At 46.3% G+C, this 19,657-nt stretch overlaps 2 protein-coding genes across 5 annotated transcripts in view; one reads left to right on the top strand and one right to left on the bottom strand.

The window, feature by feature from the left end:
* LOC116793193 (purine nucleoside phosphorylase-like) overlaps positions 1-19,657 on the bottom strand; it is a 37,448-nt gene that overhangs the window by 13,277 nt on the left and 4,514 nt on the right. For 2 of the 4 annotated variants that reach the window (XR_004359398.1, XR_004359399.1), the window contains exon 1: positions 222-344. Coding sequence is in view for 2 of the 4 variants with exons in the window: in XM_032700857.1 (XP_032556748.1) it covers positions 222-244 (23 nt within the window). In the remaining 2 variants the exon portion in view is untranslated. Of the gene's footprint in view, positions 1-221; positions 345-1,537; positions 1,549-7,650; positions 7,660-19,657 lie in introns of those variants that run through there. The other 2 variants (XM_032700857.1, XM_032700858.1) reach the window with 2 other exon arrangements.
* CMTR2 (cap methyltransferase 2) lies at positions 8,616-14,334 on the top strand. Its single transcript, XM_032700801.1, has 2 exons — positions 8,616-8,664; positions 10,719-14,334. The coding sequence occupies exon 2, from the start codon at positions 10,738-10,740 to the stop codon at positions 13,024-13,026; it is 2,289 nt and encodes a 762-aa protein (XP_032556692.1). The 5' UTR covers positions 8,616-8,664; positions 10,719-10,737; the 3' UTR covers positions 13,027-14,334.

Genomic DNA, 19,657 nt, shown 5'->3' with positions numbered 1-19,657 from the left:
TCACCTACCACTGCCATATTTCATAATACCAGCACCTGACACAGGCAGATGGCCAGATTCCTCTTCAATAATACGATGTTTACTTCTGAGCAGCCTTTGTCTGACATTTATTGAGTGCCCAGTAGGAAGAGGAGGAAAACGAGGTGAGGAAAAGCGATGCAATTTCACCAGCCCCTTTCCAGCCAGGGTGTCTGTGCATCCCCTGTTTCACAGCACCTTACCTGTCTTCCTCAGCATAGGCCATCCTCCTCCTCTCTGGTTAACCAAAAGAAGGGGATGGGTGCTGGAAAGGGAGCTGCAGGTTTTTGTTTGACCAAAGGGCAGAAGCTGCTGCTGTCTCCAGCCGTGAGTCCGGGAGGTGTGTCCCAGCTTCCCCTGAGCACCTCCAATCCCCGAGTAGGAGGGGCATGGCCAGGACATCTGCTTTTCTGGCCTCACCCCACATGACACACATGCTCTAGAGCTCCACAGAAAGCTCACACGCAACACACACACTTTAGAATGCGGATTAAGCCTGGAAATTCCACACGCACGCACACGACTGTGCTGACAAGGGATCTGCCTGGATTTGCACACTCTTGCATCACCTGGGAACCACCTGGTAGCTGGAGTCACCTGCTCCTTTGCAATTCCAACCCCTGGGAGCGTGCAGACTCTGCAGGATGACCCGTGCCAGCCACCACTGCAATGAGAGCTTTCCACAGCCCACACCATTGTCTTCCCATCCTTTCATGGCAGCCAGGGGTGATGACCCATTAGCTCCTCCCCCAGATTTATTTATTTTGTTTTGCTCACACATTTAATTGCCTCACCCTTCCCAAAAGGAAATACTGCCTTGAGAGGTGCTAAGCCTCTGTTCAGCTGAGTATGGGAGACACGGGGAAAAAAAGTCAGAGGCCTCACCATCTGCCCCTCTAATTTCAGCTTTGCTTTATATGAAAACAAAGCTTAAAACAACCTTGTTGTGTGGATCTGTTTGTGCGACAGTGTATGATCCCAACAACTGATGTGAGCCACATTTTACAGAGGGACAGAGATGTTTCCAAGACAATTGAATGCCAAAAAAATTCAAGAAAAGCAGTGATGAGTAGAGACCTCATATGCCCCAGATAAAAGGCCACAGCTAAAATATGCATTCACAGCTTAATAGATCCAGAAGGGACACATGGGGGTAGAATGTATAAATATCCCAAACAGGGACAAAACCTCAATCAGAACTTGTCAATTCCTAGACAAATCAGCCAGACATTTAAGAATAAAAATTAGAAATCTGGGCAGCACCCATTTCAAGTCTCGTATTTCTTTTTGCTTCCATTCATCTCTACCTCTTGGTCTTGAAGACCCCACATCAAACATCCCCATCTGTTGCCCCAGAAAACTACCTGCCCCAGAAGGTCTCAGAGACCTTCAAATTCAAACGAAGTAATAAAATGCAGCAAGAAAACCCCTGGGCATTTTTAGGGAGATATATACTTCATTCTGGAAAACAAAAACCCAGTGCCAGCCTTGACGCCAGCACAGGCTGGGAGTCTGTAACAACCAGCAGAATTTAAACATCAAATTCTGTTTTATTTCCTGAAAGGTACAGTTGGCACCGAAGAAACAGAAAATGGATCTGATCAGAAACCATAATAAGGGCCCTTCTCCCTCAAGTTCTTGACCCTCTTCTCCCTTTCTTCTGTGTGTTCCCACTTCCACCACATTCTTTCTCTTAGAAAGCTTAAAATGCCTGTTCTCTAAAGATAAGCAGGTGAGAGTGCTGCCACTTCAGGACCCAGCAGTACACTGCTGCCCTGGCATGGTACATCTTGCTCTCAGTTTGCTGGAGGCAGTGGAAAAAAAATCAACATTAAGGGTCTAATATTGCTCTATAAATCATTTTCACTTCTGTGCCCTCTTTCTAACTCTGTTTTCACCACGTTCCCCCTCATTTTTCACACGTCTCCTTTTTGTCGTTCTCATTCTTGTATCTCTGAACCTCAGTCATCTCTGTCTCTGCCTGTTCTGGGTATATCCTCTGTTTTCTACAGTGTTGTTTTCCTGCACAAAACACAGCAGACTGAGAGTAGAGATGGTTTGGGGCAGATTTAACTGCACCAAACCCTGTGCCCAAAGAAGGCCCACACTGCTTAGCCATGAACCACCGTGCCAGAGGACCTAAACCAGGGTCTTAGAGCCACTTCCCAGCTCCCTCAGGTCTTTTTGCCCTCTGGAAGACCAAGCTCCTCTTGCCATCACTCAGGACTTCTTTGAAAGCCATTATTTGCTCCCATTAATTAAATTACAGAGCAATGCTAGGCCAATAACGTTGATTTTCCATACAGTTTGTTGGTATCAGCAGAGTTCTGATGCCCCCCAGATATGTTCCCTTCTTTAGCCTTAATCTGATTACGTTCATTAATCTGATTCTTTTTTGCAAAGCAGACAAGAGAGATCAGACAGCCTGAGAGCTCTTCCCAATTTGTCCTCGTCTAAGACAATCTCCTTCCTAGCTTGGATTTACATGGAAAACAGGATTATCAAAAAGGGACCATTTTATCTATCCTTCTGCAGTGTCTGTTATTCAACAGCAACAAAAATTAACTTGAGTTTTAACCTGTAATGCTGCATCGGCTGGACAAGGGCGAGATAAAGGTTCACCCTGCTAGGAAAAAATTAATTTGAGCACTGAGGGCATTCATGCCAATTAGACTGCAGGGAGTACCCCAGAGCAGATCTATCCAGAAAAATAAGCTATTGAATAGATTGCATAATCCTGAAAAAAGTATTGACGGTCTTCTGTCCTGAAAGAATCTCACTCATCTCTTTCTGTATGTATGTGTCTGCAGCAATTTGTATCTATAATCCTGATTTCACTGACTTGGCTGTCGTTCAAGCCCTGCTTCTGTAGCTAGAACTTCAACTGCTACAGGACGCAGGCACAATCACCTGAAATCATTTTCTAACACTGCTTTACATTCCTACAGCAATTTCTATCTAAAGAAGTGTCGTGAAGTATTTTGCAAGCATTTCATCAAAACATTTAATTAATGCTTTAGGGTAAGTCTCCCACTTCCCTGTGTGCTGACATTATCACAGCATCAAATTACCTTGCAGTCTTCTCACCCATACTGCACATCACTCCTTTGGGAAGGGGAACTGAGATGCAGAAGCATGAACGGGGTGTCTACACAGTGGGGACAACCCTGGTTAGCCTAGCCCAGAAGAAAATATCCCCCCAAAGCCCTACAGGCATTACCATACCCTTACAGGTGCAGTGCTCAACTGCCTAGGGGAATTTTTCCCAATTCCTTTCATCCTTAGAAAAGCCAGGATTCTGCCTCCGTGTTTTGGAGGAAGGTGAAATGGACAAAGCTTTGAAAGATTTCGTTTTTCTGCTGACTACCAAAAGCACAGGTGCCAGGTTTGATTAAGAAAAATCACTAAATGCCAAGAACTAATCAGTTGTGGTTTTGCAGCAATTTGGAAACTCTTCGTTTGGGAAACTCATCATTGTTTGTACACTGGTTAGCCTGGACAGCCACTGGAGTGTCACCAGCCACAGGAAAGTTAAATAAAATCAAATTATAAACCAGAAAAAGTTATTCCCCTACAGACCATTGTAACAGAAAACTCTAGCAAGATCTGCTGGAAGTGGTGCCCCTGCTGCTCACTGTAAGTGGACAGAAAAGACACCTCTGACCAGAGCAGATGCAGCAAAGGGATGGCCAAGGGAACAGAAAACCAGACGTTCAAAGAGCTTGTCATGGTTAGCTGAGCAAAATAAGAGCAAAGCAATGCTCTGATGACAGCCTGAAAATGTTGCCATGGAGGCAGGAGAGATACAGAAACTTAAGACAGGCAGCAGGAAGCCAGGGAGATGCGTGCTCAGTTAGGCAAGACGTCAGAAAAAAGCTTCCAGCCGCCCAAAATGAGCAGCCCTGAACAGCCCTCCTGTGAGGGCAGTGAGGAAATGGCTTTTAGGGCAGAGATCAGTTAATGTAAAGGGTTTCATGATGTTTACTGGCAGGGAAGCAGGCACAGCACTCACAAATTGTAAGGCAGCTCTGTAAAAACTCACTGCCTTTATAAGACTCGGGCAGAAAGAGAAAGCAACTAGATGAAACCTGTGAATAAATGATACCACAGAAAACAGTAAAAGAGCAGAGATGCCTCAATGCCAGCCAATACTTCCATCTTCCAGCCCTAGAAGAGGTGTCAAACAGCAAAGGATAAGGCTGGGGTTGTGGCCATGGGGGTTTGCAGAAGCAAAGGCACCTGTGCCAAGGAATTCAGTGAGAAAAGGTACCAAAAGGACCTTTTGGGGATTTGAGGGAAAGGAGTTGTACTTTCTGAAGGGATAAAACCAGTACAACCAGGGATCAGCAGTATGTCAGGCTTGGGATGAATGGATGGGCTTTTTGCTTTGGAAGTGCTTTGAGGCAGGCAAAAAATCAGAGAGCTCAGGGGAAAGTGTGGTGGATGACTGAAACAACACTTTAGTGAGGATAAGTGGAAAAGAAACCGCAGATCCTGGCAGATTAGAGACTACAAAAGGCCAGGTACCCCTCTGGCCCACAATAAACAGAAAGAACTTGAAAAGAACTAAAAATTCTAAGGAATAAGAAAGAAATGCTTTCAGGCCTGTCACAGAAGAAAACAATTCTCAGATAGTTAAATGATACTACACAGTTCTATGTATCACTAAAGATTCTTGAAAACAGATATATTCCCCTATTCAACACAGGTAAATACAGTTCATATTTTGGCATCACAGCCAGCTGTTGGCCTGGGGCTCCAATGTGCTTCTCCACAGGAAGAATATGACTTCTCCCTGGGAAGGACACTTACTCCTATCAGAACAGCAGAGGACCAAGGTTCATCCTGCTCTGTGGTCTGGTTTTCTCTTCACTAATCAGTCATACTTTCACACTGTGGAACTGGATGCCAGACCTTTCACCAGGCTGCAGGACCATGTTCCCATTTCTCCAAAAGCCCTCCTTGGAAAACGCTGCTTTCTGGAGGTCAGTAGGTGAACAGAGCACCATTTGTAGCCATGGTCTGTCAGGATGTATTTGTGCTGTTCCAACAGGATCAATGCTTCCTCATTATCTCATTTGTGGAGCAATAATGCCACATTATTGAAAAGTCTATAGGTTTTCCTTTTCATCTCACTGATTTTTGTTTAAATAAGCAAAGGTTAGACAACCGTAGATCATTTCACTAATTGTCTATATTAGATGTAGTTTACTGAAGTCTCCCAACTCACTCTCCCTGTAGCTGATAGTGGCTGCAATTCTTCCAGTGAGGAAAATGAACTGTAGATCTGTCTGACTTTGGACTGCAGGCCAGGAGCAGAACAAGAATGACCCTTACAGAGCAGTCCCCAAGGTCATGCAAAGCCACTGCATTAAGGGCAACCAGCCATCCCAGCATCGTGCACCACAGATGACAGTGCTGTTATTTAGACACTGCACTGGCAAAGTTTAGGCACTGAATTAGCAATAAATCTAATCACAATCATGCACATAATCACTGTGGATGATTCTTCTCACACCTGACTGAGAGCCTTCTCCTGACCACTCTACCACACCGATGCTATCCCAAAATTACATGGGTTTGGGGCTGATCTTTAGAAGCAGGGTGAGAAGTATGGGATGTCCTACAGAACCTATGGATTTTCTGCCAGGGCTCACCGTAGTCTTCCCAGAGGACTTCCTGCACATCCAGTATGATTGAAAGAGCTCCCAAACGCTCCAGTAATACTCCCCATCTCCATCACATAGTATAATTACACAAGGAAAAAGAAAAAAGTCAGAGGCATAAACAAGAGGGTGCTGTTCTTAATGAGATGTTTAACTGCCCGGTATTCCCTCAAAGGCAGATGCTTCCATCTGGGGCTGTTGGTGCCACAGCTGTGCACACAGGTTATGGTCTGACTGGGAAAAGATCAGCTGTCAATCAGCTGGTAAAGATTAGGTCCACAGAAGCAGGACTAATCCATGAACAGAGTGCTATCTATGTTCCCATTTTCAGTGTCCTACATGGACAAAAAAACCCAAAAAAGGTATTATTATGCATAAGACAGAAGCATCTACTCAGATTTGTGCTTTACCTTGAAGAGATTTCAGAAAACATAGGAGGACTCTGAAGCTCACAAGCTGAGTTAAAGGTTTAATTTCAGGAAAAGTATCACATTTTTCTTAAGTGTGCTGTTCAATCACATTTATTTTAGCTAGGGCTCTTGTACTGTCACATGCCCAGTGACGAATTGCTCTCTCCTCTGTTTTGGAAGAGCCTTATCTTCAGCAGTCCAGGAGACTGACACTGAAAAGCTGCAAACTACAGTAAAAGCCAGGGTAGGACTGAAAAGGTCAAAGTCTTTCTTACACACCACTTTCCCCTACGAGCTGAATAGTAGTTTTCCTCTTGGTAGCGTTATCCAAACGCTTAAAAACCCAAGAACACGTGACAAGGTGATTTAAGTGTTTAAGAAGAAATTAAAAAGAATCAACCCTTAAGCTCAATGACTTAATTACCCGTGGCCCACAGAAGTCAGTCAGTGCAAGTGTCTGGTGCCTGGTGTGTGAGCACACAGGAATATCAAAAGGAAGGTCACTGAAACATCACAGCACCACTGCAGGTACCGGAGGGAAAGCCAAAAGTAAAGGAAAGCTCTGTTCAGGATTTTACTACAAACACAAGACACAAATGTTTCAGACTGTACCACATGCTCATTAACTTTAAATTCTCATGAGCCAAAGATCAGATTTTAGCAATGCCATTACCGAGTGCCCTGAGCAATAAAAGAGAGACCACACCCCCAGCTCCCCACCTCACCAGCTGCTCACCTGCTTTCATTCGTTCTCCCCAGCTCTCCCTCCCACCCTTACACAGCCAAACATGTTGATTGATTACAAGTGATTTTCAAACAGGCCAGTCAAAGGGTGAAGAGGCGTTGCAGACACAGAAATCTTCCATCTGCACCTCAACTCTTTTCTCATTAGGTAAAACTTCTGGTGAGGTAACCAGTACCTTTTGGTTACACTCCTTATTAGGGGTCAATAGGAGAGTTTTAGTTTTAAAAAATACATTATCTTTTTTTTTTCCTCCAAGGGATTACAAGAGTTTTAGTCCTGTGTTCCTTTTCTTGTATTCCTGTGGGCTTTTTCTATATTTATGGTTCTATTTTGTAGTACTATTGCTTCATTTTCGAAAATAGGCAAGTAGCTTAAAAGAAAAGAGAGACGCTGTCTGGTTATAGATTTCTTACTTTAATATATTAGTTCTTTTATTACCTAGAGCAGGAGAAAAGATCACTTACCTATACACTATTACATCCTTAAGATGGACATGTTAAGGGGTTTTTTTCCAATTACTGGGCTTTTAGCAAAATTTTCCCAAGTCATATCATCAATTGTGGAGTTCTTTGTAGTCACAGCACTGAATTTCTGTACCAAAACTACTTCTGGCTTAGGTCTCGATTGAGCTTCGTGAAGAAGTATGTGAGAGTGCAAAAGTCAATAGCAGGAAGCCTGGCATTGAAGCCAAAGGATTTCTGCTTACTCATGCTCCAGTGTTGGCTGTTTGTTCCCAAACGGGCTGGCAATGCCTCTTTCCTGAACCTGCATATAGGAAAATCCCCACAATATTTAAAGTCTTGGGAGCAACTTGCACCTGCTGCCTGCTGTAATAATGAATCTGCTTTGACCTTCCTGCCTCTGTGTGCAGATTAGATGCTGTTTTACTGTCTAAAAAGTACCTGTGTGTTTCCAGGGTTGCTGCAATGCATGCTTGATGATGCTCATTATGGATCTGTTAATATTTCAAGGCTCATGCCTCATGCTAAACCAAGCTGGGTGTAACGAGTCTCCTGAGGATTTAGAAGGGGCACCAAAGTGGGTTATTATGTGAAGAGTCTTCTTAAGTGTCTGCCTTGTGGGTTACAGAGGCCCAAGTGAGCTCTGGAGGAGCATCACTGCCGGCTCTGGAGGCGCAGGCCAGGCTGGAGACCCTGGGTGTGCTGAGCCCTGGCCTCTGCCGGGCTGGGAGATGAAGGAAGGAGTTTGGTTCAGGCTCTGCTCCCCGGACAGCCCTGCAGGGCGCTGAGCCTGACCCAGGGCGCTGAGCCCCGGCCCTCCCTCCCCAGCGGGTGCCCAGCACATCCCAACCCCGCTTCCCTCCCGCCGTCTCCCCGAGCCACCCGGTAAGTGCTGGGGGAATAACTCCTGGCAGCGCTCCCCGTCCTGCCGGGCTGCCCCACTGCGGGGAGTCGGCTCCTCCGCTCGCCCTTTCCCTGACGGAGCAGCCCCTCTTTAGCTCCTGAGAAGGAAACGGCCTCCACCTCCGCGCTGCCTCCTGCGCTGCCTCCTGCGCTGCCCGGGGCCGCCCTCACCCTCTGCCCGCAGCGCCCCGAGGCTTCCCCCGCGCTCATGGCGAAGCCCCGGCGGCGGCCCCGAGCAGCGGGAGGGAGGGAGGGAGGTGCGGGCGGCGGGGCCGGGCGAGGGGCCGGGCCGGGCCGGGCCTGTGGGTAAGAGCCGGGGCGGCTCCGGGGCCGCGCTGCAGCCGCGGCCTCGCGTAGCGAGCGGGCGGCGCGGGGAGGCGCCTGGGGCGGGCGCGGCGCTACGAGCGGCCGGGGCGGAGGGACGGGCGGCCGGGCCGGGCCGCAGCCGAGCGCGGGGATGGGTGAGGAGCCGTGCGGGGAGCGCAGAGCACAGCGCCGGTCGGGGGCGGGGAGTGAGTGAGTGAGTGTGTGTGTGTGTGAGGGGGGGAGCTGGAAACGATGATGGAAAAGCAGGATTGTTGTTGTCATGCGCTGGCACAGCCCGGTTAGGGATTTAGGGGTGAGCTTGTTAGTGTTGTGGCTGGAGCAGCTCTGGGACAGGCTGAGGGAGCTGGGGTGGTTCAGCCTGGAGGGGGCTCTGGAGAGACCGTAGAGCCCCTTCCAGTGCTTAAAGGAGGTTTACACTAAGGAAGGAGAGTGACTTTGTACACGGGCAGAGGGGAAAGCTTTAAAAAAGGAGAGATGTAGATCATATGTTAGGAAGAAATCCTTCCCTGTGAGGGTGGTGAGGCCCTGGCACAGGTTGCCCAGAGAAGCTGTGGCTGCCCCATCCCTGGAAGTGTCCAAGGCCAGGTTAGAGTGACCTGGTGTAATGGAAGGTGTCCCTGCTCATGGCAGGGGGTAGGAATGGGATAACCTCTAAGGTCCCTTCCAACCCAAGCCTTTTCTACAATTTCCTGGGGTGAGCTGTAATTAAGAGCCTCATAGTTGATGTTTAAAATGAAGGAAAACTAGCCTAGGACACATCAGTCTCTGTGTTTCCCTGAGTTTCCCTCTCCTCTCCAGCACATGCTGTGAGAAAGGATGAGATTGAAGCCAGAGTACATTTGTGCAAAGTACAGTGAAACTAAACCCGCTCATTGAAAGGCCTCAAAGAGAGAAAACCTCAGCTGTGTGTGTGACCACATGTCTCTCTCCAGAGGGCTGATGGTGATGAGGGGAGACAGCCATGGCCATGGCCTGAGATGCCACGTGGGTTCGAGGGGAAGAGCAAAGTGTTGAGGCTGGCCATTCTTTGTGCTGTTTACTTCCAAAGTTTCTCGACTCTTTCAATTTTAACCCAGTAGTTTTTCTCACCCAGCTATTTCATAACACGTTAAGATGATTATATTTTGCTTTTGAAGGGAACGGGGTGGTTGAAATGATAACGCAGAGAGGTTTCCTGTCTCTGGTGGTAATTTTGATTAAATTATTTTGCTTAAATGAACGTTTTAGTTCGGAATAAATTGCTGGCTGGCTGGTTTCTGGTTAGTGACTGTCACTTGTGCCGTGTGTGCTTTGTGCTGGGCGCTGGAGCAGATGGCAGCAGCCTCCTTGGCTCTGTGCAGAGTGTGCTTGTGTTCGTCTGCTTTTATCCACTCGCAGCACAACACTTGGCACTGCTTTCTTCTTCAGCATCAAGCACATGTTCACATTGACCACAGCTGCAAACAACTCTCCTCTCACTTCGGATTTACCACAGTTTTTTCAGTCAGAAAAGGGAGGCATAAGGGTTTGCCGGGGCCTGGCAGAGAGCTGTAATGCTGAGCACAAAAAAAGGGGCTTTGGTCACAGGCTGGTGTCCAACCTCCCCCCAGGGCCTCTTCAGCTGAGAAACTGTGCTGGAGGGTGCCAGTCAGGGCTTTCCCAGCATCACCTGGGATCTGGTTGAAGAGATGGGGGGGTTATTCCCTGTTGGGAAGCTGGGAGAGCAGCAGCCGTGCTCCCTTTCAAAGGGAGCCTTTCCTTGTGGCTCCCTACCTTCCATACTTTGACCTCTCAGATAAATACTGCCATGAACAGACTAAAAGATTTTTGGGCCGCTTGTTTAATTCATAGAGTTTGTGGTGTGCTCTCTTTTGTGACTGAGAGAGGTGTTTGTATGTAAGTGTTTAGACCCACACAGTGAACAGAGTACTTGGAGTCAGTGAAGGGCCAAAGCAGCAGCAAACTCTTCCTCCCTTGCTGTGTAAATAGCAAGAAGGGCAACTGAACTGGTGAACCTCCTGAGTTCCAAATGGCCTTATTCAGGATAGCCCTCATTTCTTTTCCTCACTGGTGCATGATTCTGTGGAGCATTGCTCTCCCGTTCTGGAATACCGAGGTTAAGCAGGGGACATTTTTATTTTTTATGAAAAACTGTCCCTATTTCTATAACCTGTATGATTGGGATTTCTTCTCCCCTGCTGTTTTCCAGGTTGTGAACCCATCCAAGAATGGACAAATGTAAGCAGCCTTATGTTGACCAGAAGACAAACCTTGAAAAGTTCAGTCCTGAAGTTCTTTCTGAAATTGAGCAGCTCTTTGCAAAGAAGTTTACTTACACTGAGCCAGTGAATAATGAATGGAAGCTGCCAGATCCCAGCAATGTTTTTATATGTGATCACAAGGAATTTCCCTCGCTCCTGGCTCTGAAGGACTCAATGAATGAAGTGAAGAACCAGCTGAGTGATAAGAACCTGGAGGACTGGCATCGACACACCTCCTTTACCAATAAAGCAGGGAAAATAATATCTCACGTGAGGAAATCTGTGAATGCTGAGCTGTGTACCCAGGCGTGGTGCAAATTTCATGAGATCCTGTGCAGTTTTCCTCTTCTCCCAGAAGAAGCTCTTCAGGAGGGAGAACTGAATTCTGTCCACCTCTGTGAAGCGCCTGGAGCTTTCATAGCCAGTCTCAATCACTACTTGAAGTCCCACCATGTCCCTTGCCACTGGAATTGGGTAGCTAATACTCTAAACCCGTACCATGAAGCCAACGACACCCTTATGATGATCATGGACGACCGTCTGATAGCAAATACGTTGCCTTGGTGGTACTTTGGCCCAGACAACACCGGGGATGTGATGACATTAAGACATCTATCAGGACTTCAGAACTTTGTGAGCAGCATGACCACAGTTCACTTGGTGACTGCTGATGGCAGCTTTGATTGCCAGGGAAATCCGGGTGAGCAGGAAGCTCTGGTCTCACCCCTTCTGTACTGTGAAACAGTCACTGCTCTGATGATCCTGGGCACTGGAGGATCCTTCGTTCTGAAGATGTTCACGCTGTTTGAACACTGTTCTGTCAACCTGCTCTTTCTGCTAAACTGCTCTTTCGAGGAGGTCCATGTCTTTAAGCCAGCCACTAGCAAAGCTGGAAACTCAGAGGCCTACGTGGTTTGTCTGCGTTATTTGGGCAGGGAGAGCCTTCATCTGCTGCTCCCTAAAATGACGCAGAACTTTGGAACAGAAGTGGTCAACAAAGCCCTTTTCCCCCAGCATACGCTACCGGAATCTTTCCTTAAAACACATGAAGAGTGTTGCTTGTTCTTCCACAGGTGCCAGGTAGAGACTATCTCTGAGAACATCCGTCTCTTTGAGCGCATGGAAGAAGCAGAGCAGATCAAACTGAACGAGTTAAGAGACTGTGCAGCACAGTTCTTCATGCAAAGGTTTCGTATGAAACCCATTGCCAGAAAAAACTGGCTTGTCAAGAAATCTCAGGCTGGTTGCAGCATGAATGCAAAATGGTTTGGGCAAAGAAACAAATATTTTAGTACATACAACGAAAGGAAGATGATGGAAACCTTGACGTGGAATGATAAAGTGGCAAAGGGCTATTTTAATCACTTGGCTGAAGAACATAGTTCAAATAATGCTGGGAACATGTGCATCCTGGAAGGATCACCTTCTAACCTCGAATGTAGCTTGTCGTACATTTTGGAAGGAAAAAGGCTACCAGTGGTAAAATGTTCCCCGTTTTGTGATGGTCAAGTCTTGGAAAGTCTCAATGAAGCTGTGAAGAAGGTGGGCGGGGGGAGGCTGAAGAGCAGAGCAGTGCTGCAGCCTTGTCACTCCTGTGAAGTTCTTCCCGGGGAACTGATACTGGCAAAAGTGGCTGATCTTTCCAGGTGTCATCAAGACGCCCTAAATGAAAGTTGTAGTGACCAATTCAAGTGCCTTGTGGTGGGCTTTCCCTCCCTCTGTGGTACAGAGAGCCGGCCCAGTATGGAGGTCAAGCCCGTGGACTCGGCCACGCTGCTGACTTTCAGCCTCTCCTCGCTTTATGACGGAGAACCCAAGTACCAGCAGCAGCTTTTGGAGTGTGTTCTGCATTCTCTGAGCCAGCTTACGACGGGAGATGCGTTGGTTTTGCCTCTCCTCTCTTGCCTGACTCGCTTCACAGCCGGGCTGGTGTTCATCCTGCACTGCTGTTTCAGAGGCGTCACGTTCGCGTGTCCCACCTCGCGGGAGCCCCTGAGACCCGGCGCTGCTCTGCTGTGTGTTGGGTACCGGGGCCTCCCCGCTCCAGTTCTCCAATATCTGCAGCAGCTGAATACTCTGATGAGCTCTTTACTGGACACAGACTCCCCCCAGCAGGTCCTGCAGTTCGTGCCCATGGAGGTTCTCCTCCAGGGCAAGCTGTTGGAGTTCCTGTGGGATTTAAACACTGCCGTGGCAAAGAGACAGCTCCACCTGATTGTGCAAGCTCAGCAGCAGCAAATGACTGGGAACATTTGACTTCAAAGTCATTCCAGAACTGGGCGGGTTGCTACTGCTAGACCTGGTTTCGCAGGCAGGCAGAAGGTGTTAAAAACATTGTTAATGTGAAGGCAGTGTTACTGTAAAACCTTGGTGTGACATTGGGAGTGCTGGGAAGGTGTTTGGAACCATCAGTCCCACTTGCACTGTATTGTCCATGTGGAAAGTAGGAGAAAGGAAAACCAGACCTTGATTTCTGGCCACTGAGCTGGGTGCTTTAGGATGCTTTAGGATGAGTCCTTGAATTGGTGAAAGCAAGGGCTGACCAGTGAGCTGGAGCTTCAGAGCCTCCTGTTACCATCCCTAAAAACTGTCTTTTGACATCCCTTTCATTTACAGCTGGTTCAGTTCTTAATGATGAAGTGGGGGAAGTCCTGTGTAACCTCCCTTACCATTCTGGATGGTATGGAATTATAGTGTTTATCAGTACTTGTCCCTGTTTCTCATTTTTAAACAAGAGCCTCTGAATTTCACCTCGTAGCCTTTGAGTATCAGCCTCTTTTTTAGCACTTCAGCAACTCAGAACTGAGATTATCAGACTTTGGCAAGGGAAAGTTTAATGGTTTCTCCATCTCATTCTTGCAACTGTTTTGTGAATGCCATGCTGATATCCTTAGTTCCAGTTCTTTGTGCACTTCAGTCACTTGACAGAAGGATCAAATGGAGCTGTTTATGCCAGAGAAGCTCTCAGCCTCTGGCTGTTCATGGCCTGCTCTTCAGGCAATAATTTGAATTGCCATTGAGCCCTCTCTTGTGACTCCTTATGGGTCCAAAGCTGAGCTCAAGTCTTAAGAATGAAATTTGCTAAAAGAATTAGCCAGTGGCTGTAGACACACTTATAACAAGTGGAACCTTTAGGAGACATTTAAATGCAGGAAACTTTTCCACCAGCCAGGAGAGGCTCATATAACATGTGGTTGATTGGATTTGCCAGACTTTCCTTGCTAAAAATCTTTAAAACAAAGACTTTGAGGCATAACCACCTGAACAAACAGTTCACCAGTTGTGTGCTGCCTTTCCTGTACACATGGGTGTTCATGTTTGCACGTGTGGGAACCCTCGGGGTTGTACAGTCATGAAACTTTTGGATTGTAACTAATCCATGTGTGCTTTTGGTTTGAAGGATGCATATTTTTTTTTTTTTTAAGTAGAAGAAAGGATGATTTACATGGCTGTTGCATATTTTCGTTTTGTCTGCAAATGGTCCAAGTGTTAAAAGACCTTTTTTTCTAAAAAAGAGAAAGGAAAATAAATATTATTTGGAGAAAATAAAGTCTTTTATTTTAAGTTTTCAGTGTTGCTGTTTACATGTTGCTTTACCAAACATGGAACAAAACAATGAAGTGCAGTAGGGAGAAGTCTGGGGAGGTTTAATATTCACTTTTTTTTTTTTCTTTTTTGAGCCAGGCTTTCCTCATCTTGCCACTTAGATCCACCCTTAATGAGTGAGGGGTGCTGGGGCACGGGAGCAGCCTGCTCAGCAGAGGTGCTCTTTGGTTCTCACTGTCTTTACCTTTGCAGTTCACCAGCTCAGAGAGACTCCAGCTGCAGGCGTGGTCAAAGCAGCGTAGGAGGCCTGACCACAGTTCCCTTGGCCTTGTCACTGAGCCTTGCAGTCCCTCGGTGTGGCTGCTGTAACCTACTTTTAACAGCAAGGATTTTGTCTTCAGGATCTTCATTTTCTCCCGGCTATGACAGCTGCTTTGGTAGCACAAGCCTGTTAAACACTGTGCTTTTGTCTGCAAAGTCTATTATTAATCCTTATCCAAATGTTTTCATCCTAATTGCTTGCCTTCACTGAGTGGTATGATTAAGAAAAAGCTGTGTGCCTTACTCCTCAGGGCTGGCTCTGCTGCACTGCCAGGGATTCCTTGGGTTGGCTGTCCTGCTTTGTCTGGAGACCTGCTTGCTAACTAACTTTAATTGCAGTTATTAATGCTAACATGTTTTTCTCATTGCCTTTCTCTTTGGGAGCGAGCACCAAACTAGAGAGCTGGGGAAGATCATTCTGTGTCCTGGAGGTGTGAGACAACACAGGAAATGGATGCTGTTCCCATACCTTCATTTCCTTACAGCTGGTAGGTGTTTGTTGGGAAAATGTTTAAACAAGAAGAGGAGTTGAATGGATGCTGAAGTGCAGGACAGTGTTGCCTCACTTGGTTTTAGTGAAGCTGCAGACTGTAAGCATTGGCTGTTAGCGTCAAAATGTACTTCAGGGGACGTGAGGACTTCGGAAGTGTCCTTGAAATAGGAGGCAGGGATGGAAGAGCCTGTTAGGGGGATTGTCAGGTTGATTTTGGTGGAAATATTGTTTAATGTGCTTTTACTGAATTATAGGGAAATGTAAATGCTCAGAATTGTATTCAGGCTTATAAACAGTTCTATGAAATATTTGCATTCCCAATGTAACAGTATAAAAACAGTGCCTAAAGACATATGAAATGGCAGATTAGAAAGGAAAGGGAAAATGTGGATGTCTTTATTTTGCTGCTACAGACCTTAAAAGCTGCATATGTGGCTTCTTCAGGCCTTAAAGTCAATTTATACACTACATTATTTAGATTATGTATCTTATTTGAATTTTGATAGAACTTAATATGCTAGCATGCCTGCCAGTTTTTGAGTTTAAATTGCTGGTGTTGAAAGCAAAGCCAAAGCACTGAGCCCAAAGCAAATTAGCTCTCTCCCTGGCTGAACAGCTATTTAACAAATTCCCTTTTTCTGTGTTGTGTCAGGTCCTCTGTGTACCCCACTGAGACTGAGGAGGTGGAATTTTACCTGTAATACAACTCAACACTAGTGCACCGCAGTTAGTGCACCGCAGTTAGTGGCTCCTTTTATTAAAACAATAATATGAAATGGTTTATTAAAACAATACTTTTTCCTCCCTAGGAAACCTGAAAGCATTTACTGAAGTGCATCTTTATGGTGCTCTACTGAATGAGGACGGCTCGCTTGTTAGAGAATTGATTTATCTAAATTGGGGGATAGCAGGGAGAAGTGCCTGTCACTTGTGGGCGAATTGATTTGTTTAGATTGGGGGATAGCAGGGTGAAAGTGAATCAATATTCAAAACTGATTTGTTGCTGAAGCCAGAGATCATTATCTGCATATCAGAGAGATGAATGGGCAAATGCTGCCTGATACAAATGGAAGCTCATGCCGAGGTACCCCCAGGTCCTGAGCTGTCAGCTACCTGTGCCTCAAAACAATGACCCAGTAGCCAGTTGGTAATGAAACCTCAATTACAACTAAGAAATGAAGGGGCTGTGGTGAAGTGCCTTAATTTAAGTCTCTCGAGTGAGAAGGTGAATAAATACTTGCTTCATAATCAATTGACTGCCCCGGGTGGATGACAGAGCACAACTCGACACCAGTTGAGTTGAAATGTAATGAAATCTGTCGTGGGGTCACAATTAAACCCACCTCCAAAGTGGCTGCTGAGGAGCTACACATCCCCTGAGATAATGATGTGCTCTGACAGGCGAGTGTTCGGCGGAGGAGTGTGGGGACGTCAGAGCCACGGGAGCCCTGGGAGCAGCTCCGTGCCTGGAGAAGGCCCCCTGCCTTCATTCCTGCAGCAGTGCTGATGTACCCAGCCCTGCAGCTGGAGCCAGCCACGCTGCCAGCTGTGTGGGCAGCGTGAAGAGCCCTGCATGGAGTAGATCAGTAGCACAGGATCTGCTTGGGATTAGTGCATTTAGGAGTCCTGGCTGGCGGGAATGGTGACCGAGGCTTGTCGTCGCACCTGAAAACCACGTAGCAGCTCTGCATCTCTTAGAACAGTGCTAGCACCAGCTGGAAGGGACCTGGATCCACCTAATGTGTTGAGAGTGAAGGGAGAGCTACTTCAAAAACTTCTCTCTGCACTTTGGGAACACTGGAGAGGCTGCTCCCCACCTAGGGTGAGCTTGCACTTTGTGTGGAAACGCCAGGGTAAGCTGGTGTTTAATAACTGTCAGCACTATGGCCTTAACTATAAATCAAAAAGTAATTGATTTCAGGGTGTTAATGAAATTTAGATTTATGGAGAAGTTCAGTTATGCCTAAGATGCACAGTTAATAGCACTGGCACTGAATAAAACCCAAATTAACTTTGTTTCCATTATGAAACTGGGTAGTATTCGCCCATAAATTTATATTGATATAAGTGGTTTGGCTCTTAATTATGTGACTAGCTTTGTGAAAGTTCTGTACTTAAATGCTGTTTTCAGTCTTGGAAACCTGTTCAAAGCTCTGGATATTGTCCAGCTTTCAATTCCCAGCAGTATCATTGCCCCGTTGAGAAAACTTGAGGCCAAACTCTGACTGGACTTGCTCAGGGAGGAGTTTGAGCAGGAAGCGGATTAGCCTCAGATGGGCAGTTCAGTCTGACTGTAGTTCCTCAGTGGGTTGCAGAGGGGACAGGCAGGACAGGCACTGCTCCTTAGGCTGGATGCTGGGAGTGGGGTTTGCCAAAGTGGAGCCAGAACTGAAGTTAAAAATGTCTTCTGACTGCCGTGGTACGACCCTGATGACAAACTGCGCTTGGCGAGGGGAGCAGCTGAGAATACTCCTTTGTGTTTCAATAACTGACCTTACTCATCACATCACTCTTTGCAGTTTTGAAGTGACCTGAACCGTTCCCTGAAGGAAACAGTGACAGCAGCAATCTCGGGAGCGTGAGTGGAAGTAATGAAGCAGTAATTAGCAATTAATGAAATGTGGTGAAACTTTTAACTGTGGCACTGGCCTAGAGGTCTGGTGCTGGAGTGAAGTAGTCCCTTGGAAATCTACAATTCTGAAGCTTAATTATCATAATTTCTTTTAGACACTATCTGCTCTTAGAGCCAACTTGTATATTTACTTTTCCCCCTGAAGGTAGATGAGTTTTAAGGGCTCCATTTCTGTGGCTTTTCACAGCAGAGATTAAATTGAAGCTGGGAGAGAAGCATGGAGAATGAGGTGGCCTTTGTGGCTGATGTGTCCTGCAGAGGATGGAAGAGCCAGCAGGGTGTCAGAAAGGTGTTTGGATATAGAAGGAACTGAGAGAAACATGGACAGAATCTTCTTGGTAGTTGGCAGAGGGGTATTGGGGTATTGCCTTATTTCCAGAGGGAGTATAAATCGAAATGCTGCTGTCTGTGTGCTCTTCTCTTCCCCTTCCCAACTCAAGCCCTTCTTAGTTGGTCTGGAAGATGACAGGGTCTTTCAGATACTGTGATAATGAAAGGCAAGGCCTTCTAAGAAAGTTACCACTGGGTTACTAACTGCAGGCTAACCCCAAAGTCAGAGGCAAGTGAGGCTCTTCTGAAGAAGGGGATGCACAGTGGAGGCTCCTTGCTCCTCAGATCCCTTGTAGTGTGTTGCTTTACCAGTCGTGTGATGATTTATTCCTTGCTAAGCACTGTAAAGTCAGCTAAGGCCAGGAGCCAAACTACATCACCACTCCTTGCTCTCCTAAAAATGAGCCTGAAAAATGGGCCAATCATGAAAACAAACAGCAGAACACCACCAAGCCATCCCCTCAGCCCCCACCGTGTTAATCATTGATGACAGGAGCTAAGAGCAAGTCAGGAGAGGCAGGTTAGGCTGAATTATCTTTTGGTTTCAGCTATAGGAGTGTCCTATGGGCTTGAAGAGAGAAAAACACTTTTCCAGCAGCAAAGGTGAGAAAATGGGACACGGGAATTTTGGAAGCTGTCAGTGCAATTTTGGACGTCACTCGTTTGCAGTGAAGGCTTGTATTAAGGATTCTATTTTGTCTTGTGTAAATCAGTTTTAATTAATAGAGCAGATGCACCAACAATGCATCTGGAAATGAAATGGAGGAGAAAAGAAAAGAGGCAGCTGGTGCTAGTGGATGTAAATATTTGGTTTTTGGGAAGTGAAGCTCTGCAGAAACTTCAGGCTCCATTTCAAATTCAGAAGGCTGTTTCTTGTGCCTGTGAAGATATATGGAGCAGAAAAAATTAACTAAACCATAATGCTTTGTTTGATTCCAGTGCATGTGATGTAAGTAGCCTGAGTTTTTGGAATAGGGCCAACACATGAAATCCTAGTTCCTGCTGAAATATTAAGGCCTCGCCTCTGTTGATGCAAGATGCATTAATTCCAGAGGAGCTGTCTCTGTACCTAGAAACCTTCCCAGGCCTCTGCAGCACAGTCCTGGTTTATGAGCATGGGCAAATGGATGTGCTAATTTTTGACCCACTAGAGCAGAGCAAGGTGCAGGGATGCTACTGAAGTAGGGGCTGACTGGCAAACCAAGTGGAAGAGGTCCATGTATCTGAAAGCTGCTACTGGGGAGGTGTGGCAGGAATGTGTATGGACTCTGAGCTTCATGTGAAGCTGAGGGTTGGAAAAAAAAGCAAGACATAAATTAGGGCTTTGCATGTTTTGATGGGAGTTCTGCTGTGTTATTTTTGAGGACTCTCAACTGCAGAACAATCTTTCAAATCTTCCTCACTTCCTTTCAGTGCTGAACTTTTCATGAAATCCCAGACTATTTGTGTTAGAATTTGGAGAGCTTTTTGTTCTCTTTTGGATTTGTTTTTTTTTTGTTAATGCTTGTAACTGCTAAGAAGAATTTGAAAACACAAGCCTAAAAGCACAAAGTACCACAGCAATA

The sequence above is a fragment of the Chiroxiphia lanceolata genome, chromosome 13, assembly GCF_009829145.1.
Source record: "Chiroxiphia lanceolata isolate bChiLan1 chromosome 13, bChiLan1.pri, whole genome shotgun sequence".
Classification (NCBI taxonomy): Eukaryota; Metazoa; Chordata; class Aves; order Passeriformes; family Pipridae; genus Chiroxiphia; species Chiroxiphia lanceolata.
Note: the sequence above shows the minus strand (reverse complement) of the source record. Positions and strands in the feature narration are given on the sequence as shown.

What these genes read in the sequence shown, in the direction of transcription:
- CMTR2 (XM_032700801.1), top strand. Translation starts at nt 10,738, where the DNA reads ATGGACAAATGTAAGCAGCCTTATGTTGACCAGAAGACAAACCTTGAA.